Source organism: Echiichthys vipera (genome assembly GCF_963691815.1).
Source record: "Echiichthys vipera genome assembly, chromosome: 22".
In the NCBI taxonomy this organism is placed as follows: Eukaryota; Metazoa; Chordata; class Actinopteri; order Perciformes; family Trachinidae; genus Echiichthys; species Echiichthys vipera.
In genome coordinates this window covers 6,612,343-6,632,489 of record NC_139847.1, presented here as the reverse complement: position 1 = coordinate 6,632,489, position 20,147 = coordinate 6,612,343, and the positions used below count along the sequence as shown (strand labels likewise).

General features: G+C 43.4%; 2 protein-coding genes across 5 annotated transcripts in view; both read left to right on the top strand.

Moving 5' to 3' along the window:
- The first annotated feature begins 1,557 nt into the window (after window positions 1-1,557).
- Window positions 1,558-12,043, top strand: rbm14b (RNA binding motif protein 14b). 4 transcript variants are annotated; one of them, XR_014593721.1, is made up of 5 exons: window positions 1,558-1,563; window positions 4,156-4,508; window positions 4,845-5,904; window positions 6,174-9,358; window positions 11,277-12,043. XR_014593721.1 is itself a non-coding variant. In XM_083937161.1 (5 exons), the coding sequence occupies exons 2-5, from the start codon at window positions 4,160-4,162 to the stop codon at window positions 9,281-9,283; spliced, it is 1,692 nt and encodes a 563-aa protein (XP_083793287.1). In that variant the 5' UTR covers window positions 1,558-1,563; window positions 4,156-4,159; the 3' UTR covers window positions 9,284-12,043. The 4 variants fall into 4 exon arrangements, 3 of the variants coding, with proteins under 3 accessions (XP_083793287.1, XP_083793286.1, XP_083793285.1); XM_083937161.1 differs by having other exon boundaries at window positions 6,174-6,399; window positions 9,227-12,043; XM_083937160.1 differs by having other exon boundaries at window positions 4,866-5,904; window positions 6,174-12,043.
- Window positions 12,044-14,046: 2,003 nt separating this feature from the next.
- Window positions 14,047-20,147, top strand: part of actn3b (actinin alpha 3b) — a 38,780-nt gene continuing 32,679 nt past the window's right edge. Inside the window, exon 1 of the mRNA XM_083937088.1 lies at window positions 14,047-14,363. Within this exon, the coding sequence (XP_083793214.1) occupies window positions 14,226-14,363 (138 nt within the window). The 5' untranslated portion in view covers window positions 14,047-14,225. The remainder of the gene's footprint in view (window positions 14,364-20,147) is intronic.

The following is a 20,147-nucleotide window of genomic DNA, read 5'->3' as shown; positions in this document are numbered from 1 at the left end:
GGGAAAGGGAAGTTTGGGGTCCCCTGCTAAAGCTGCTGGATAAGAGGCTGAAGATGAGATGAGTTGATGAGTTCTGTTCAAATTGAGAATAAAAAGGCACATTAACTCAAAATCCTGAGAACATTTGATCTGAAACACCTGAGGGAATATCGTATGAAAATTGCAGTTTTGCTTTTATAAACAAACTTTGCAATAAACACTAAATTAAATGTGATTAACACCAACCGGATTACATAACGCAGCATTTCACATACAGTACGTGAGCAGATATCGTGACACACTGAGATAAAGTCCTTTGATGTGTAAAGCTATATTTCATTAAAACTAAATAAAACATGTCTATCGTCTGTATTTTTATATATCTTTCTGTCGCACTGGGGGAAAAAAAAACAGCACCTGAACTGCATTAATGCAATATTTACATCATTTGGACGACACTTTATATTCTGATCGTTGAACGTTATGTTTCTTTTGCACATAAGTTCTTAATAAAATGTGAAAATGCTTTTTCCCAAGTCTTTAATTCACACAGACATATACAAAGATAGGCTTTACCATGATTTCTTACCATTAATTTATTGAAGTACAAGAAAACATGCTATAAAGATAGATGTCCGTCCTCCACAGAGCTGGGTCTGTTGACGTTCCTGCCTGTTAAAGGGAAGCTTGTTGTTGCCACTGTGTGCACAAGATTGCTGGAATGATACTGTACATAACTATAATAATTATTACTATTTTTATTAAATATAGTGCGACTTGTTGCTGCTCATAGGGGAATTGTCGGGTCTTTGTAAATCACATATAAGAATGAATGAAGGATGAATTGAATCTGGATATAAGACTGAAGCCATATTCTCCAGCCCTAGCTGCAACCGGTGTTCATTTATACTATCATATGATGTGTGGGTTACTTTTTCCATTAATAATGTAGCCTATAAAATGTCAGAAAACAGTCCTTATTTCTCAGAGCTCAAAGTTTTGTTTTGGGGTCCGACCATTAATCCAAAATAAATGCATTTACAGTGATTGAAATCAATGAGGAGCTGGAACGAAGGGATGTGGTGTTTTTACTTGACAAATGACTTGTCAACTTTTTTTTTGCTGATTAATTTTTTGCTTCATAATCAGTGTGTATCTTCCTCATACTAAAGGCTGCATTAGCAATCCTATTCTACTGGATGTGTCCTCTGTGATTCAGCCAAAATGTGTCACATCTTTTTCACAGCACAGAATAATGAATAATGAGCTCTTTAATTGAACTCCCTCACTTGTTGTTTTCTTGTCCCTTTGGAGCCAAACCCTGTGGCTCTGAGGGCTTCCTTTTATTCTCCTAGTGTCTTTGATAGATTAAACAGGCTTTTATTACATGACTGTGTACCGTGTGCATGTGTGTGTGCATGTGTGTGTGCATGTGTGTGTGTGTGTGCTTGGGTCATCCGTGTGAGGATTATTCAGCATCCTCCGGGTCCTGCAGCAGCCCTCCCCCTCCGCAGCCTCTCCACCAGAATGCCCGACATGCAAACGGAAGCAGGCGCTACCATTTTGAAACACAGCACCGCCTAGGTAAGATGGTAGATCCTCTTTTTTTTTTATTTAATCGCCTTTCTGCAGTAATATTGTCATCGCAGCCGCATGGGAGGTAATTCATTCAGATTCGTTTTAAAGCGCGAGTGTTTTGGACGGGTGCGTTTTGGAGACAAAGACGTATTAAACCCACCGCGTTGTAGCACTCGGTGTTACACTGAATTCATTCCTGTACGGTTAAAAAAAAAAACGTGTCTTCTTACACTGTATCGATCTCCCATTGAGAGCCAGTTGTTTCGGCTATTACGCGTTTTAACATTGTTGCGTATTTCAGACTAAAACGCGCGTTTGATCGTTTTCTTCGCGTCTGTTTTTTTAACACCATATGGCGGCTTGTTTGCTTTGGACAATCGAGAGAAACTGATAAGCATCCCGTCTCTCCGTTAACATGTTTGACAATACGTTGAATCTGTCCAACGTGTCAAAACAAGCTGTGTCTTTTTTTTGCCGTTTTTGTCGCTTTTTAAAACGACCCGAGCTGTGGAAATGTGTTGACTCAGCGTCGCGCTGCGTTATCAGGAAAAAACAGCTTCCCCCTTGTTATGCCTCGCGTGAACCCAGTGTGTGAATGCAGCAGCCATATGTAACAGGACCGGGGGTACACATACTGTATGTTACACTGTAGAAACACTGATGTGATCTCCTTTAACACGTTTTCTATGAGCAGCAGCAGCAGCAGCAGGGCAGGAGGTGTAGTTCAGTCAGTGTAGCAGCTGACTGGAGTCTAAACCAAAAAATAGAAATGTCATTCTCTGGTGTCATGTTCCTGTTTGCTCTTCTGATTTACAACCAGCCGTAAAGGGTGTTCAGGAGGAGGAAAAGGTGTCCAGCAACCTGTGTTAGAAAGTTAAAGGAATACCTTACAACAATCATTTACTAGGGGACCGAAATAATCATTTACAAGGTGATCAAACAACCATGTACTAGGGGGTCGAAACAATCATTTACTAGGGGGAAACAATTATGTACTAGGGGATCAAAACATCTATGTACTAGGTGATCAAAACATCTATGTACTAGGGGATCAAAACAAAAGTTTACTAGGTGATCAAAACGACCATGTACTAGGGGATCAAAACATCTATGTACTAGGTGATCAAAACCATCATTTACTAGGGGTGTCACAACTCTCCACATCCATGATTCATTTAGACTTTAGGTTTGTCAGGTCGCGTTGATAACATTTTGTTAGACTGAATTTGTAAAGATCATTGGTTTTATCAAGTTCTTCAAAATCATCGCTACACTTGTACACTCGCCAATGTACCAAGCGAAGGCCATGTGGTCAGACATGGCCTTTAACGGGGGAGTGGCTGCTCCTGCTTTTGAATTCAATAATTGAAATCGTGAGTTTGTTTTCAAACAATTTTCTGTTTAGAATTGAAATCACGACACCCCTGCTGTGTACAAACGCAACATTTAGTGTAATAATAATCCAAGCCTCGTTTATCAAGGTGATCCTCAAAACCTCAAACCTTACCATTTAAAACACTTCCACATAAACAAGCATGAACAGGCACTTACTTGTCCCACGAGTGCATTTTAGCAAAAGTTAGGGAAGAACTTAGCACACGACTGGATAAACAAGACTTGGGATTATGCTGCATGTGGTGCGTGAGAGTTTGTAAACAGATATTTTGATGTGGTTTGCTTTTGTCAACGCAGACTCCTTCAATGGATCAAGAATTTTCTGCATTTTTGGGTTCTTCCTTCACCGTGGACGCATGCGAGAGAAATTAAGTTTTCTTCATAAACTCAAGGCTACACAGGGGGAGTAATTGATATGTAAATGATTAATTTGGGGGGTGTAAAGTATTCCTTGAAAGCAGCCTTTTCAACACAAAGGGGCCTTTCTGTATCACAATCATCGTTACAAATGCCTTGTGAGTTCATATGCAGTGCTCCCACTCGAAGATATTAGTGTAAAGCAGGCTGTCTCATACGACTGTGACTCATCATAGCCATATACCTGTAAGTAATTACAGCCTCCTCAAGTGAGGGTGGGATCTTTAATGAGTTCCTCCTTCCTTTGCTCCATGATATATATTGAGGATATTTAGCTGTTATTCACCGATGCAACGTGTTCACCCACTCTGTTTTACATAATCTGAGTTTATCCGATCTGAGTGGCCGGCTCGCATGCAAACGTGAGGTCTGTGTGGTTTTTAAATTTGCAATATTCAAATACTAATCTGTCTGCTCATTCGTGTTCTGAGGTTGTTCATCAAGAGTGCATGTATAACAAAGTTAAACTCTGCATCTTTAGTCTATTATTCGCCTTATCATTAGCGGTTTCCTGCTGGAGAAATAGAGCTTTGTCAGCAGCTCCCGTTCCCTCCCAGACATTTTAAGCCCTGAGAAAAAAAACTAAATAGCTGGGTCAGCTATGTCCCTGTGTACTGCAGTCCACTGCTGTATTCAGATAATTGCTCTTCAGTACTTCCCTCTCCTCCTCAGACTACCGTGGAGCCAAAGGTGTGGCTTTGTCGTGGAGGCTGATTGTTATGCTGTGTAGTTAATCCCCTCTCTTATCTCTTAAGTTAAGCACATCACTCTTCTGTTCCTCTGCAGCGCCATGGACAAGAGCAACACAGTGAAGCTCTTCGTGGGCAACCTGGCGTTGGACACAACCCAGGAGGAGCTGTCGGCCATCTTTGAACCCTACGGCCAGGTGGTCAGCTGCAGCGTACTTCGACAGTTTGCCTTCGTCCACCTGCAGGGTGAGGGCGCCGCCGAGCGAGCTATCAGGGAGCTCAATGGACGGGAGTTTCGTGGACGGAATTTGGTGGTGGAGGAGTCGAGGGGACGGCCGTTGCACTCCACCAAGGTGTTTGTGGGTAATCTGAGTGGGATGTGCACCACGGAGGACCTCCAGCAGCTGTTCCAGACATTTGGGAAAGTTCTTGAGTGTGACAAAGTCAAAGGTGAGCAAATACTGTAGTTACACTTCAACTGTTCTAAAATGCTCCCAGTAACGTCTCTTTCGAGTTGTGCTCGATGTTTGTAAAATTGTGGGGCTAGTGTATGAGTGAAGTCATGTAGTAGTGCTAGTAAGAGATTATATCTGATCATTTTATTCCAATTGTGAAATTGCTGAGAGATTTTACGTTCTATTACATTAGTTAGAGATCATGTGATGTGTTATGATAAACCAAGGTGGTTTCCTTTGGGGTAATTCATATTTTTGTGTAGAAGTAATAAGTAAGTGCCTGTGGCAATGCCACTGTGATCCTAACTGTTGTCCCTGCGCTCAATGACAGCCAGGCATTCCTCTTCCGCAGGCTATGCCTTTGTCCACATGGAAAACAAGGAAGACGCACTCCAGGCCATCGAGGCCCTGCACGGCACCTCGTTTAAGGGCCGCCCGCTGTCTGTAGAGCTGTCCAAGGTCCAGCCCAGCAAGCAGGCGCCAACAGGAAAAATCCCCTGTGTTAACTGTGGAAAGCAGGGCCACTATGCTGGAGAATGCCCTGTGGGGAAGCCATCTCTGGAGCAGTACCAGAGTCAGGCAGCGGTCCTGGCTGCCGCTGCTGCTGCAGCTGCCGGCCTGCCACTACAGGTCCAACAAAGCGTGCACAATTCAGTCTACAACACCTCCACCTTTGATCCCACATATGCAGCTCTCACTGGGATCACCACGGGCACACGCACTGATGGAAACCCAGTGAATCCAGCTGTTTATGGTGCCCTTGCCAGCCAGGTGTATGGTGCCAATGTTGCCAGTCAGCTTTATGGAACGATGGCCAATCAGGCAGCTCTTACATCAGGGGCCACCCAAATGTACAGCTCGATGACCCCCAACATCTACGGCCAGATGGCTGCAACACCGGCGGCTGCTGCTGCGGCTGCAGCCGCCGCTGCCTACTCGCCTCAAGTTTACGCCCCAACTATGGCCAACTCCCATGTCTATCTGACTGCTGCTCATGGAATAGAAATGCCAACAGGAGCGACTGCAGTAAACCCCACCTACAGTGTATCTCCAGCGATTTATGGTGCTGCCACACCAGCCTACGCTCATATAGGCGCCATGGGAGCAGCGGACCCTACTGCAGCCATCTTTGAGGCAGCCAGACAGGCACATTACTTTGCCCAGGGCCAGCAGGTTATGGCTGACCAGCAGACAGTGGCCGCCGCAGCAGCAGCGGCTGCAGCGAAGTCTGGAGAGAGGGACCGCAGTCCTTTACGGAGGTCACTGCTACCAGACCCAGTGATGAAGCCGTTCATGTACCAGAGAGCGAAGCCACGCAGACCCCTGCTCCCTACGCCAGCTGGCCGAGCGGCAGAAGAGGCAGCGGAGGCTGCAGAGGACCCCATGGCTAGGTAGGAGATGATCTTTCAGCCTTGTTACCATCAGCTATGCACTACTGAAGCATTCCCAGAGAGAGCTGAGCTTCTCTCATACTATACTTTTTTTTACCTCAAGGAATCAGATTTGTGTGGTCATGCTCGATGTGTCTCATGGTTGATCGGTGCTTTTTTTCTTTTCCCTTCAACACTCTTGTTTCTCCCACTGTGTCCCTCTTCCTACCTAAACCTTCCTCTCCCTGCCTTAACCCATCCCTCGTATCCCCCCTCCTCCCTTCTCTTAGGTACTATGCGGAGTACTACCAGCAGCTGCAGCAGTACCATCCCCAGTTCCAGTATGCCTACCCACCACCGAGCTCAATGGCCATCCCTGGCATGCCCGGAGTGTCCGCCGTATCAGCAGTCCCTACAGTTTCTGCGATGTCCGCCCAGTCAGTCGCTGCGCTGGATGCCCTCAGGCCAGTGGTTCCCACCGCTGCGGCAGTGGCAGCTGCCATGGCTGCGCCAAGGGTGTATGAGCCGCCGTTGCCGCCGCCCACGCGCAAGGAGGCCATCCTCCGCCGCCCCGAACTCTCCCTTCACACGCCTGAGCCCCCCTTCCGATAGTCGCACACAACTCTCTGCCCCCCCACCTCCCACCCTTCCTCTTTACCCTGAACCCCTTCTCCTCTTCCACCCCCAAACTTGACCACCTTACAGCAGCTGTGTGTGTATGTGAGTGTGTGTGTGTGTCTTGAGGGTCTGGGCGGGGTTTGAAACTGGGGGCTCTTTGGTTTATTAACCGACTTTAGGAAGGACTTGGTCAGCTAACCTTGGTCCTGTTCGCATACACAGTGCAGCCATTAAAAGGGAGGCTCCCATCGGTTGTACGGGCATTCTTTGTGCTTCTCTGTTTTACCTTTTTTATTGTGCCAGTCTCACACTTGTGCCAGTATTAGACTGACTCAGTCAGTCATTTCATATGCCTTTATTTCTGCAACCCAGTTATGATTTTCTACGGCCAAATCTACGATAAAAGACATTTTTTTATCAGCCATCCTCCTTCGGCCTAGATGATCAGTTAGGGCAGCTAATTTGAAACCTTTTTTGCCTTATGTTTGAGATTTGTAATGTGATCAGATGGGAAGTCCGATAAACACATATTGTGTACAGGCTGCATTGCATTGAACAGAACCAAGGTTATAGTGTGCCGGGGGATGGTGGGTGGGTGGGGGTGTTGTCCTGAATGTAACGTGGATGTAAGTGTGAGACGTGCGGGCTCCTGACCTTGCAGCGCACAAACACAGCAGTTTAGACTGCACCATGCAGACAAACAAACCAACATAAAGCACACATAATACGTACTGTAATGTATGTTTGGATCCTTTCTTGACCCCCCCCCCCCACCCACCACCACCTGTTATCTTAACTACAACACTGGAAGACACTGCTTCACCTCTCGTTCTCTCTCTAACTACAGTTGCCTACCTCTGACAATAAAATTCAGCGTAGAGTCTATTTTATTCCACATTTGTTTCAACCAGTCGACCGTTTAGTTCCCGCTCCTCGTGAAGGCCCAGGGGTCAGCAGGGGGAGCCGGATTTCAGCGACAATGAGTTTTTGTAGATATTCTGTATTAAGTCCTCCTGCGTGTCCAGAGGCCTTTTTTGAAAAAAAGAAAACCGTGTGTGTTTTTGTTTGTTTAAGTGTAGTCAACCTGGAGTGTAATAATTTGTAAATGGACAAAAAACTATGTGTAACTACTGAATGAGCTGTTTACGAAACATTCTATTAGGAATCATGATATGTGACGAGCTCAATTATGTGCCTATAAGCTTTGAGTGAAGTGCATTAAGTGGAGGGATCTCCCATTTTTTAAGTGCTTTTTTAATCATCTTAAGGGTAGGGTGGTAGTGGGGGGGGGGGGGGGGGGGGGGTGTGTAACAGGAGCCCTCCTAGTACGCAGAATGCTACGAGCAGTGAAGCTTTCTCGTGGACTCCTGTACAAGATTTTCTTTCATATCATAGGTTTTTTTTTTAAAAAGCCACAAACTCTCGAGCCTCACAGGTTCTTATAGTTAGCCGCTGGTTTTTAAGCAGGAACGACAGTGATAGCACCAACGAATTGAGAGATGTGGAAGTGTCTTCCATTTGCTCCAACTATCCTACTTTGTCCATATACCAGACCTGCTTCAGATTGTAAATGCAAAAAAAAATAAGATTTAAGTGTCTTGTTTTAATCTGATCGGTGGGTTTGCTGCATCAGGAGAACTTGACTTGTCCTGAGTGACAAACTCTACTGGTTTGATTCTACAACAACTTAAAATCAATCACTTGGAGGTTGTTGTTTTTTTTTTGCAGCTATTATTTGACAGCGGTCTGACGCACACACAGACATTACCCTCTGAAATCACCTTACTGCCTCGCTGTTCCCCCCCCCCCCCCCCCCTCCCCCCCTGTGGTTTTTAGTGGTTAAGTGACTTTTGCATCTCACAGTGTAATCTTTCTGTGTTGTATATACAAACACACACACCAGTTGCATCCTTTGTAGAATTATGTGGTTTGCGAAATGTCTTGTTTGCCATGTTTGACCGTATCTTTTAGTATTATAATTTTGCCTCTTTTTTTTTTAGGAAAAGACACAAAAGTAAAAATTGGCATGCTTTTTATTGAGAATATGTACACTATAATCATTATTATAATAATAATAATAATAATAAAGAATGTTTGGCTGACTACAGTGGTAAAAGAAAGCAAAGGGTTCGGACTATTCCCCTTCTTGTTTATGTTGTTCTTCTCCACTATCTGTTTCTCTTGTCGTTAAATTGACCACCAGACCCATTTGACTTGGGACCCGGGGGGACAAAGGTGTAGATGCTGGCCCAGCTTTGCTCTCTTTGGTCAGGGTAAGTGCGGGTTAGTGCTCCTTCCTCTCTCCAGCCTCTCAAACTGGGTGCAAATCAAAACGCATGTTTGCACATAACCAAATGCACTTGAGTATTTAATTAATAAAGGCTCAGTATGGTCCTTTTTTCATCCAGAAAGGACACCGTGGCATCATGTTGAGAGCTGGGGAGAGGCACACAGATAGAATGGCCTGAGTGCATTTTGATCTGTGGAGCAGTCCTGTTTCTTGGGGTTTGATGGGTGTGCGTCTGGTCTGGTCTGGTCTGGTCTGGTCTCCCCCCCTGCTGCACCAAATTCTCCCCCCCACCCACCCCCACCCTTTCCGTGTGTCTCTTGTGTCCACTCTACTCTCAGAACTTGCATGTGTGATAATCTGTAACTGCCACACACACTAAAAAAAAAAAGTCCCCGCGACAGTCCAGCTCTGAACTAACTATCTCAACTGAATTAGGTCACCGGGCCACCTGGAACGGCCAGCGTGCAGCCGTGCGTGAGCGTGGCGGCGTGAGCCATGGGGACGACTTATAAGCGCGACGCCACCGCAGTTGGGAAACTTGTTCTCTCTCTCCTCCTCACCACCAAGGTAAATGACAAAAAAAAAAACGAAACGAAAAAAACAAAAAGCACTGACCTCTCCTCTCCCTCCACCTGCCGCCCCCTCCTTTGACTGTGCCTTGACCAAACACTCCTCCCCCTTCCCCCTCCTCTCCTCCGCCATCGCCACTTCTCTCCCCACCTCCCCTCACTCCGTAACTCCTCCTCTGCTGCAGTGGCAGTGCCCTCGGTGGGGTTTGGCGGGAGGGGTGGTCCACAGTCCTCAAGACTTGAGTCCTGTCTCGCATCAGAATACAAGGCGACTGACTGTGCCCTCTGTCCCGCTTGTGTCTGAACTAGTGAATAAAAGTGTGATAGAGAGAGAGTGTGTGTGGAAAGAAAGAATGAATGGATGTCTGAAGAGCTTTTTTGGATGGTCTTTCATTAAATTGGTGAGGCTTGGCACATTGCGGACACACCCTTACCCCTCCACTGCCCGCTAGTCAACTCCTCTCCACCGCCGTATTCGCCGCCCTCACCCTCCCTCCCTCTTCCTCACCTCCTTCCCTCCCTCCCTCCTCCCCACCCTACTGTCCCCTGTGCGCCTCTCCTCTCCGCCGTTCACATACACACATACAGCGCTTTCTCTCCGCCGCCACCGCCGTCGCACCACCTTGGATCTGGGTTCGTGGCTCTGGCTCAGACTCAACTTCCCAGAACCACCCACCTGACCCAACCTCCCCACCCTCCTTTGTTACCGTAGAGGCCTGATGGCGTGCCAATGGACAGTGTATGTGTGGTGGCCTGCCGCCGGACTCAGTAACAGAGACACTTCAATGTTGGACAAAGTCGCTTTGCTAAAAAACTGTTGATGCTGGGTATTGCTCCGCATGGCTGTGGAAGGGATCCCGCTTCCCCCAAAAAAAGAACATTTAAAGTGATAAATCAACCTCAAAACAATCTGGGTCCCTCACAGCCTGTGTGCCAATCAGAAACGTCCTATAAGATAGGCTTTAGGTATGGGCCCAGTCTGACCTGTAGATTCTCAATCTCAGGGTTCCTATAGGACTTTTCTGGTCCGGCAGCTGTGTTCCTCTAATACTGGGATCAGCTGGACTGGCTGTGGATATGTGCTTTGAGTGACTTGTATGTGTTTCCTACCTGATAAGATTGTCCATGTGCTGAGAGAGAGAGAGCTTTAACCCCTGCCCACATGTTCCCACACTCACAGGCTTTTTGAGTACGTCGAATGAGTTGTCCAACAATTTTTCGCTCCGACAGCTGCGAGATGGAGTCGAGACAAAAGAGGGCGTTTGTTGTCTCCCTAACAAAACAAAGGAGAGGGAAGAAGCAGGAGGAGAGGGGATGAATAGATGAGTTGATTATAAGGTGAGTTGACAGCGGAGGTCCAAAGCTGCTCCCTTAATCACACCCTTCAGATCTTGGTGGACCCTATTGTTAAAAGCAAGAATCTAATTCTGCAAAGGGGCCCCATGTACACTGGACAGTTAATGATGCAGCTTTGACTCTGGGGTGTTCATTTCATGGACACCGTATGCACCAAAAGCGTTTTCACTGCATCAAATAATATTTTTATTAGAATCATCCTGAAAGCAATGCACCTTTTGTAATGAGTAGATAAAGGGCCAACTCCTCGATTAAGGTGCGTGTCACACCAGATCAGTGTCCTCCAGCCACCTCATCCTCCCCACTCTCCCAGCTCCTCACTAAAAGGCTTCTTCTTCGGGTGCTTGCGAGTTTGGGCTTCCCGTGCTTGGGTGAATGCAGCCACCGCATCTCTTTAAACCCCCCCCCCACTCCCATGCTCTGAATTCACAGTCACACTGTACTGACAGCCACAGCTCCCCTGCAGCCTCCTCCCTACTTCCACTTCCTCACCCGCTCTCTCTCTCCTCCCCCCCCAACCCCACCGTCTTCTGTTGGTTTGGACGGCTGACGAACTGCAGATTGCTCTTCATGCACACATTTCTCTGTACTGTGTTGTTTTGACGGGGATCCCTACATGTCCAGTCTGTTCTCCTGCAGCAGGTATTCAGCTGGGACGTGCAAGTGTGTGCAGTTTTGTTAAGCCCCAGACCATATTGCCTTTTTTCAGTTTGCAAGTAGAGATTCAGTAGGTTTAGCCAATGTGGACGTGACTATTCTCCGATAGCACAGGTGGTATCGGACTCTACCGCCGCTCATCCTTTTCTTCACAAAGCGGCAGAGTCATACCTCAGCCATTACCTCATCTGCAGGGGATCGACAAAACATCAACACTTGCAGGGATTAAATGCAGTTCAATGCAGCGTCCCTGCATTTATTAAGAAGCTCAGTCTGTTATAATTTCTGCTGAGAACTGGTATTAGAAGTCTTGGAGCTGCAGGGCGTGGCAGCTTGCGTTATACTGTAAGGTGTTTGTGTTATTTTGTTCACCCCCTGGCCCTGTCCGTGTATGTTTGAACTTCACATAGATGCATTTGCACAGTGATCATCCCCATTGAATCCAGAGCTCAGTAGCAGCACACTAATGTAACCACAAATAGTCACACAGTAGCTAAGCGTCTTCAAGTAGGTTAATGGACCAAGCCGAGTGTAGTTACATCGAAACGCTTGATTAATTATAATATACATCATTCTAGTTTCCAAAGACACATCAGGGGTGACGGGATAATGCGTCACCTCCAGAGGCTGGCCATCTGGATCTGCTCATTTCAAGGAAATTTGTTCTAGCACAAAGTTGAATGGGATGGGATGGGAAGGGGGGCGGGGGGTGGGGGATCTTTGCATCAACATGTTTACTGTGAATGACAAATCCTGATATAAACAAATTATATTGTACGGTCGTGTATGCATATATATGCCTTTCTGATCTGTATTTCTTAAAATGTCCATTTTTTTCAGTCTGCATGCAAATCATGAATAAATTCTTTTTTTTTCTCATAAAAGTGTCTGGATCTCTTTTATTCTGATTTAATGTTTGTACTGATATGACGCATTTCCACTGAAGGGTAGAGCAGCTGCAGGGCTCGGCTCAACTCCACTTGCTCTTTTTTGTGTTTTCCATTAAAGTGTAAGTCCGGTGTAAACGCACTCCATGGTCTTTTTCTGCATGAATATACATAAAATAAGCCATCAAGACAATTTTTTTCGTAGCTCATCTATTAACGGAGAAATCTTGGACTGTCGCTAACAGTGAGACACTGCTAACAAAGATTAGCTTGGGGCGGTGCGATGAACGCAACCAAAACGCTATTCTTTAACCACTAATACTGTTTAAAATAACACCAAACCTCTGCAGTAGCATGATAAGAGTCCCTACACATAAAACAAAGCACCAACAACGTAGTTAGTGAACCCAGAGTTTATTAAAAGAGTGTTTTAGGATGCTACAAGCCTTGATAGCAGGGCTACGTCCATATTGACAGGCAGTCCAAACAAGTTGATTACCGAAGGAGGAAAGTATTGAACTGAACTCCAGTGCATTCTGTAACCGACTCGTTTGGGCTAAGGCTTGTAACATTGTAAAACACTCTTTTAATAAAGTCTGGGTTCACTAACTAGATTGTTGGTGCTTAGGGACTCTTATCATGCTCCTGCAGAGGTTTGGTGTTATTTTAAACAGAATTAGTGGTTAAAAAAAGCTGTTTTGGACGGTTTAGCGCTCGGCCCCGAGCTAATCAGTGTTAGCAATGTCTGGCTGTTAGCGCCTCTCTGGGATTTCTTTGTTAATAGTTGATCAATGAAAAAAACGTGCTGGGTTATTTGATGTATATTCATGCCGGGGAAAAAAACGTGAGATGCTGGACTCCTACTTTAACAAAAGTTGTGTATACCTGGTACCTTTTGTTGATACCACCTCAGTCAAGGTTCCAAGCGAGGTGGAGTTTAACCTCAGACCATTGATTGGTGAGAGAGAAGCATCACTAGTATCATCCCTTGTGGTAACCCTGGAAAACCTGCCATTTAAAAAACAAAAACAAAGCTATCATCAATAGAAACCGCAATTTACAAAAAATGATTTCCACCCAGATTTTTATAAATGGCACTCTGCAAAACTACACCGTACAATTGACTGAAGTGCAGACTTTTCTCTGTTTGGTTGCAAATTAAAGGTTTCACACAGTGTCACCTTGAAGATGATGTCACAGCAGTTTTATGCCAGTGTCTAGCTGAGAGTCCCGCCTACACTGAGAGGGAACTATCCGCAGAGAATAGAGCCACCTGGTACCAAAAGTGAGTGGTCTCCAGCGGAACCATGCAGTGGAAAGAGACATTTGACAAGCAATACAGAAAGTTTCCTGATGGACTGCTGGATAACTTTCAGTTTGTGAAAATAAAAAGGATAAACTATGGATTTACCTGCACCCTGTGGAATAAGATGGTTTGAGTTGCTCTCAGTCTCCAAAAATGCTTTTCTGTAATGTTAACTCTTTTTTTTTTTTTTTAGAGAGAGAGAATTTGAAAGTCAGTTCTGTGATACTGTTTTCTCTGTGGCTGAATCTACAGAGGCCTGGGTTTGCCATTGAGGGTCACTAACAGCAACAGGTGCATTGCACAGGCCATAAAAACCTCTCTGGAGCGAGGGGGCGTAATTGACATCCCACCACGCCACTCACGAGCCAGTTAACCCTGACCGCAGGACACTAGCCCGCCTTTTAAACCTTTTTAGGGTCAGAACCTGATACCCAAGCTGTCGGTTCCCATACTTATTGGGGTGCGGTCACGTGTGCCACTTTTGACCAGGAAAGGAGCACCGGGCCAGCAGGTTTTTCTGGTAGTGGGAGCACCACCTCCGCACACCTCGCACCAGTGGAGTCTGGTCTCTGCAGCCCCTCACGGCGTCGCCCATTGCTGATTAATTTTTTCTTACTAAAAACAGAGGGGGACGCGAAGTCCTGACAAGAGGCGGCAAGATGACAGCTGTCGAAACCCACATGACATACAGTACCAACTCCTACACGATCATGCAGGAAGAGCAGTACATGACCCAGGAGGACGACTGGGACAGGGACCTGCTGCTGGACCCCGCCTGGGAGAAGCAGCAGAGAAAGGTAGGTTTGGATTTGGAGGCTCCGAGCAGAGGCTTACGCTTGTGCCGTCGTGCGTAATTACGCACGGATTGACCCGTGCCCTCACAGTATTAATAAGTGACTTTCAATGCATTTTAACATGGAAAATGGTATGGTTTGGTCTGGCCTCCCCCCTAAATGTGGAAAGTCTAAAACAGCCCAACACGAAACTGGGAATCTGCGCCTTAGCTGTCCTCGCACCTGGCACTTCAGTCCTGCTGGGAGCTGTGTGGGCAGATATTTTTGGCCGTGGAACTTTCTCAGTGTTGTCTTTCAGATACCCCCGATTGCCTTGCGAAGACTGTCTAAATATAATACCACCCTCTCTCCAGTCTTTCGCCTTCATGAAACATAACTTATAAAATAGTCTACAAGAAGACTAAGTTTCAGTGTTTAACATTAAGCCAATCTGGAACAAGTTTAAAACGCAACACCTATTGTTGAACAAAAGGGAGAGAGACACTGACACTGTCATTAATTTTGATTTAAGTCAGTGTTCCAGCTATTTTAGGCCGAGATAAGCAGGGCTATGCGTAATTTAAGGATAAGAGATAGGACAATCCTTCATTAGTCCCGAAGTGGGGCCATTTAGTGTTACAGCAGCAAAAGAGGATAGTGCAAATAACATAAGCAATAATGCAAATACTGTTAAATATAAGTATTTGTACACAGTAAAAAAAAACAGTTAAAAATAGCTTTAAAACAGTAAAATAAAAAAAGGGAAAGTGACAGTTAAACACAAAAAATGATAAATACACAAATACTGGTCAACAGTGTGTGTTTTAAATTCAAATTAAAATAACAATAAAGGGATTTTTTAAATATCATTTTTTTTAGCTTAATGTGTTCATTATTTAATTAGTTTTTAAATAAGTCCAAGAAACAAACAACAACAAAAAAAAATCGTGAAAAAATAATATTTTTTTAGCCGGAAATCGTCATCCATACTAAGCTGTCCGTTGCCTAGGCGACCAGCTGCCAGTTGGACAGGTGCGTTTAATTAGCTGTCTGAGCTAAAAGCCAACTGACACAAGTGCCGTCTGCTGCCGCAAAAACTGGGACAGAAACAACACAAACAAAGGTTAATACTGTTTTATCATTCGTGGAAATGTTCACCTGAAACACAAATGATCATGTGGTCACAGTGTTTCAGTTAATTCAAAAGATATGCCTGTACGTATCCCTGGTTTGCTAGTTTAAAGAGTTTGTTTAGCCGCGGTCGCCATCTTGGATGACCGTTTTCAAAGAAGCTGAAAATAGCTGTCGGTGAGTCCATAACTTGTGGTTTGAATGACCATTATAGCTTTTCCCTTTGATATTAAGTTTAGTATTATTTAAGGCCTCCGTATTTCTGTCAGACACAGCTGGCTATGTCTGAATTAAACACCCAAGTCCCAGATTACACCTTTTTAGACCTTAACACTGATGGTTAGCTAGCTAAAATTACCTCCAAATCCCACAGCAAAGATTTATTTTTTACATTTTATTTATCATCAAATATTACGAACAATTGGAAAAGGAACAAAAAACAAAGCCACACATTCCAAAACATGACAAAGGCACACATTGAAATGATATAAGGGTAAGTTATGGCAGACAAGTTCACTGAATGTAATTTGATTAAAATTCAATAGTTTATTAACATTGTTGTTGGATTCAACATATGACAGAGACTCAAAAATATATTTCTAATTCAGTTAAAAATAATGGGAATGAAGGGGCTGCCTTGGACATCTTGACTTTATGTATATGGAATTTACCTTATGTTAAATTTATTATTGCAAGGGAAGGAGCCAAAAATAATGTATTTATCATCAAAGTGATACCATACTGTAGTTTTAGCAAAAAGAAAAATTTCCAAATATTTCCAAAAGGGGATACAAAATGGACACTTATAAAATAAATGGATGATACTTTCTCTATCTTTTTTAAAGAGGGAACAGCCGTCATCAATGTCAGAAAATGTATGCATTAGTAGGATAGATGTTATGTCATAGCTTGAGATTTAATTCTCTAATTTTGTTGGAAAATTAAGAATTGAAATGGGACAAAACCAAGAGAGAGTTCCAATAAATCTTTCCATGAGGGGTTATTGTCCTTTTGCTATAAAAGCATCTTCTAATATTTTTTTTTAGTACATTTGTAACTAATAAATTGGAAAGAGCAAAGGTCAATACAAGCTGAACAGCTCGTTGACAACACTTGCCATTGTTTTGTAGACAATTCAACATCTTTTAAACGCTCTTCTTTATAGCTGGCACAATAAAACATTCAGTCTGTAAAAAATAAAAGTTATGACTTTAACCAAGCACAGATGGCAACTCATCATGTGCATTAAAACTATTAAAAAGAGTATACAACAATCTATGTTCCATACATGATTTCAGATTTATATTATTATAGCAGTCACTTCCTGTTACATTAACATCTTTTGAGAGTTGCAACTTGGAAGACAAGATAAAATCGTTTATTGTGAAACATCATTTTTTTTGCCTGTCTTGAGTCTTTCAGAAAGAAGTGTGTTGTCAAAAGATGATACACAAATGAAGCAGTTTTTACACTGTACGCTACAAATGCTGATGTTCTCTCTTACGTGCTAATTTTGTTTCTAATTTACATGCTTTTCATCAAAAAGGTCAAACTGTCAATTGTCCAAATGTCAGTAGTAAAAATAGTCAGATTGATGTTATAATTAAAGTTAAAAGTAAGATGATATACCAATTTATATCATTTTTTTTCTTTGCTGTATTCTATTTTGTGCTCCCGGCGCCACAAGACAAATTCAACACAGGGATTATCTGCTCTACTCTAATCTAATCTCATTTTATCTAACCTAATCTAATGAGATCTAATCTAATAACACCTAATGTACACTGTTGTGGTGCATTACAGCATGTTCTGATGTTACTTTGCTGTGAATCTGCAGAATTGTTCTGTCCCCCCTTTCGAGCCGGAGCACTGTGACAGGCTGAGAGACCTCAACAGATGGTTAAAGAAAGAGAGAGAGAGATGGCAAGGATGGTAGATCTACACCCCGGGTTGGTTTCACAGACCTACAAATAAACATCTTCCCTAAAAATACTTTTAAACTTGCTCGGCTCCAACTTCCCTCCCTCCCTGCTTTCATTTCTAGCATGTTTTTCTGTCTTTTCTCCAGTTGGGGGAAACACTTCCTCTCGCCCCCATTCCTGAAATATCCCTTCGGACCTTCTTTCTCTTTTGTGGCACACTTTTGTCTTATTTTTCGTCTTTTAGAAGACTCACTCTTTTTTCCCCCTGTCTCATGCACCTGTCAATCTTTTAAATGTAAGACGATATAATAGGCCTTGAAAAACCCCGCACAGCCAAGCATGCCCCTCTCTTTAGATTTCACCTCTCAACCTCCCAAGGGGAGTAGGTCATCATACTCCATTGCTCTTCTCGGCATGTAAAATCCAGCTTAAGGAGGTGATATCAGCCAATAGATATAGCCAGTGAATCATTTTGCAATGTAATGAATATGAAAGGAAATCTTCGCACCACCTGTTCTCTCTTCTCTCCTTGAAATTTCAGTGGAAAAAGCCGCTCACCACTTGACGCAGTAGTAAAGTGTTTGTCAACACACAGTGATGCCGAATCCGATATGGCACATTAGAAATAGTGTATGCTTTGGTGTGTGTGTGTGTGTCTGAATTGTACATCTTGACACATTGGTTTATATTTATCATTAGGCAGCTCTTGCCGATTGCTCGCTATATGATTCATGGCTCAGTTTGGAGCAGGGATTTGATAGGAGTTGGCAAAAATCGTGTTAGATGTTGCATCTATCAAACAGTGTCAGATGGAATGAGTTTGGAAAGGACCGAGGGATTTGGCTGTGTCTTGTCTTGGCGATATTCTGTCCTCAAAGCAACTGTAATCCTAGAAATAAGAAGGGCTGGGTTGTCAGTTGTTAAGTCAGCGAACAGGCCAGTTCGGGACAGAAGTAGATGTTTCCGTGAGCTCCCAAAGCTTATTGATGCCTGCCTCACCCAGATGCTGTACTGACGGCTCAGAGGTCTTTCTCGAGCACATCTACAAAAAGTAGTGATCTTTTTAAGGGGGATCAATAGTTGTTTAAAGATTAACTCTCACTTCAGAGGACTGCACTCACAAGACCATCTGTAATGCTGAACACATGGCTGTTAATTAGAAAAGTACTATTTCATAGTGGATAGATGAAATAACTTGCCCCCATATTAGGGCCATATACTGCCTCGGATATTCCCTTAAATGTTGGCATCAGTATTGGCGAGTATGCAAGTCTGCATCGATCCGATACCATGTAATTTATCCCTGAAAAGAGTCAACTGTAAAGTAGTTTATTCATGTTCTTTTTACAAACTAGAAAATAAAAGAGTTCTATGGCATTCATCCTCTGTATGTATGTTCATGTTATACAAACCTGAGCCAGGTCGTACACTAGCAATCGTATCACTTCAATAATAACAGAACAACAATATCAATAATATCTATATATGTATATATATAGATATACAGTGTGTGTATATATAAATACTGGTATCAGCTTGGTACTCGGTATCGGCCGATATGCAAGTTCGGAAATCAGTATCGTGAAGGAAAAATGGATTTGAAACGTCTCTAGCTGTGTATTGGCAACAACCTGGTGATACAATATGTATCAAGATGCAGGTGTCATGATTCAATATATTTCAATACTGTAATTTAGGCGATATATTACAGACTTTTAGGAAAACTGTCCTAGTATAAAGAACACCCGTAATAATGTAATTAATTGATGCATACGTTGTGATGTTGAAGAGTCAAATGGCTGCAGATACACGGCAACATACTCGAGTGTATCAATGTTTTCTTACACCCTTTATCCATATATTGTAGTGTTACTACTTTTTTTGTATAATGTATAAAAAGTTAACAAAAAAAATCTCAATCCACCAAAAAAAAGTTCACCACTGTGACTGAAGTCGTCTTCTGTTTCACATAGTTTAGGAGTTCAGCTGCTAACTGACTAAGTGAATGACGGACTGCCTAGCGAAGCTCATGCTAGAAATAACCTATAAATACCCATTACATAGGGTTATCAACATGATTGTGGGCTCAGATGACACATTAGCCTCATGGTGAATGCTGAGTATAAACATGAACACATCCTTAAACACAGAAGAAATCTAATGTTTTCTGCCTCCATGTTCAAACACAGTCTGTCATAGGAAGTGTAAAAACAGTCACCCATTGTCATACATTGTTGGTTTTGGTGAAATCCCATAGTAAAAACTCCACTTCCACTAATTTAGATGTTTTTCAGTGTTTGATTAAAGGATAACCTGTCCTTTAAATGAAAAATACTGTATTTTTGTATATTGGTATGAGAATCTGTTCACGATACAATCACATAGTGAGATAAAATATCTAATTATCACACAGTCTCATGAGTAATTATCATGTAAATTGAATAATCATGCAAATGACGGATGTATCAGTCTGTATCAGTTTTTGCACAATGCCTGATTATGAACAATTATTCCCAGGATTAACTGTAATCCTCCTGCATCCTTATTCTCTTTAAAAACCTCTTCTATTCCACAGGGTGTGAAATGAATGAAGTGGCCAAAAGACTGATCATCGTCTGATTCAAGTGTTATAAAGTTATATTTAGTAATGGGATATTTATCCACCCATCCTAATGTAATGTCCCTTTGCGTGGGCGAGGAGAGATCTTAGGGTGCTGCGTAATCAAATCTATTCTTGTCTAATCTCATTTTGCAC